At 42.0% G+C, this 1,736-nt stretch overlaps 1 protein-coding gene across 1 annotated transcript in view; it reads left to right on the forward strand.

The window, feature by feature from the left end:
* Positions 1-1,736, forward strand: part of LOC110291062 (myosin-4-like) — a 2,906-nt gene that overhangs the window by 560 nt on the left and 610 nt on the right. The window contains exons 3-6 of the mRNA XM_021158003.1: positions 436-493; positions 586-724; positions 1,077-1,200; positions 1,293-1,445. Of these exons, the coding sequence (XP_021013662.1) occupies positions 436-493; positions 586-724; positions 1,077-1,200; positions 1,293-1,445 (474 nt within the window). The remainder of the gene's footprint in view (positions 1-435; positions 494-585; positions 725-1,076; positions 1,201-1,292; positions 1,446-1,736) is intronic.

A 1,736-nucleotide genomic window follows, 5' to 3' on the forward strand; every position in this document is an offset into this window, starting at 1 on the left:
TCTCTCTCTCTCTCTCTCTCTCTCTCTCTCTCTCTCTCTCTTGACTAGCCCATGTATAATGATACTTCTCAAGTACGGGACCCAAATCTCAACCCACAATTCATCTGTGTTTTATATATACCTTGTACAGGAATGATGTAGATCATTTTACATATTTGAAGCATACTACTGATTTGCCTATGTTCTATTTGTGTGTCATGTTGGTACTCAACAACATTCAGATTTATAAAAGAAAAATTTTCAGATTTTAGAGCATTTTCGATTTTCAAGATGGGGTTGTCCAAGTTACATCTCTGTGTTTGGGATTATTCAAGGACAGAGTTAATGTTCCAATTCTTGAATTGAAGCCATAGAGTTTTCACCACCATGCATGTATTTGTCTCTGTGGGAGTTTACAGTAGGCTGTCAAAAGAAATGTTTTTCTTTTCCTTATAGGAAAACTTGAACCAGCTGACGTCCAATTTAAGAACCACTCACCCACACTATGTGTGCTGTAAATACCCAATGAAACCAAGACCCCAGGTGAGACACCTGCCAGCCCTGAAGTTGCTGCTCAGTCTTTAAGGACTTCTGGGTGAAGCCCAGGTGTTTTGCCTATGTTATTCAGGGCCATGGAACACAGCCTAGTCCTTTACCAGCTCAGGTGTAATGGCATCCTGGAAGGCATCTGCATCTGCAGGAAGCCGTTCCCCAACAGAATCCTGTATGGAGACTTTCAACAGAGGTACATTGTCAAAATGCTCTGTTTGTCCTTTGCCATGAATAAGGGCTGGGATGTGAGGGGAGAAATATTACATGAAAAGACCCATTTCAAAAGAGCAGTTGTGGTTGGTCTTCCATGTGAAATAACTTATGATTTGGTCAAGTTTCACGTTCTTGTGTCATCTAAATTTCGTTGGAACTTGTCTGATATATAATAGGGGATGGAAAACCCTGGCCCAAGAGTCCTAAGACAAAATGACTATGGGCAAGTTTCTTGACTTCCTGGGAACTAGGCTTTTTGGTTTGTAGGAAGAGAGGTCTGTAATCACTGATCATTGCTAACAGCCTGGTCATTTCTGTGTCCACAATAGCAGATGTCGAGTGCTGAATGCTAGTGCCATTCCAGAAGGCCAGTTCATTGACAGCAAGAAAGCTTGTAGGAAGCTCTTAGATTCCATTGAAACTGACCACACACTGTACAAATTTGGACACACCAAGGTAATGCATCAATTCTGCCACATGCTGTTGGCCTTTCATCCTCTTAACATAATGAGCTGGGCAGCTCATTCATCTTATCCATCTTCCTGAAGGTGTTCTTTAAGTCTGGCTTGCTAGGAACCCTGGAAGAGATTTGGGATAAGTGTTTGGCCAAACTGATCAATCAGACTCAAGCCGTGTACAGAGGGTTTCTCATGCCTGTGGAATTCCAGAAGATGATGCAGAGGAGGTTGAGCATGGTCTTAGTTATAGCATGAGCTCTATGGAAGAAGGTGGAAGGGGAAGAGAGAATCCCTTGTAGGAACAATGATTTGTTTATTTGTTTGTTTATTTATTGAGACAGGTTTCTCAACCTATGTGTAACCCTATGCTGTGATGGATTTCACTCTGTAGACCAAGTTGGCAACTCAAGATTTGCCTGCTTCTGTCTCCTAAGCACAAGTATTAAAGGTATGAGCCACCACTGCCAGACTGCTTTAAAAATAATACTCTCTCTCTCTCTCTCTCTCTCTCTCTCTCTCTCTCTCTCTCTCTCT

Source organism: Mus caroli, chromosome 3 (assembly GCF_900094665.2).
Source record: "Mus caroli chromosome 3, CAROLI_EIJ_v1.1, whole genome shotgun sequence".
Taxonomy (NCBI): Eukaryota; Metazoa; Chordata; class Mammalia; order Rodentia; family Muridae; genus Mus; species Mus caroli.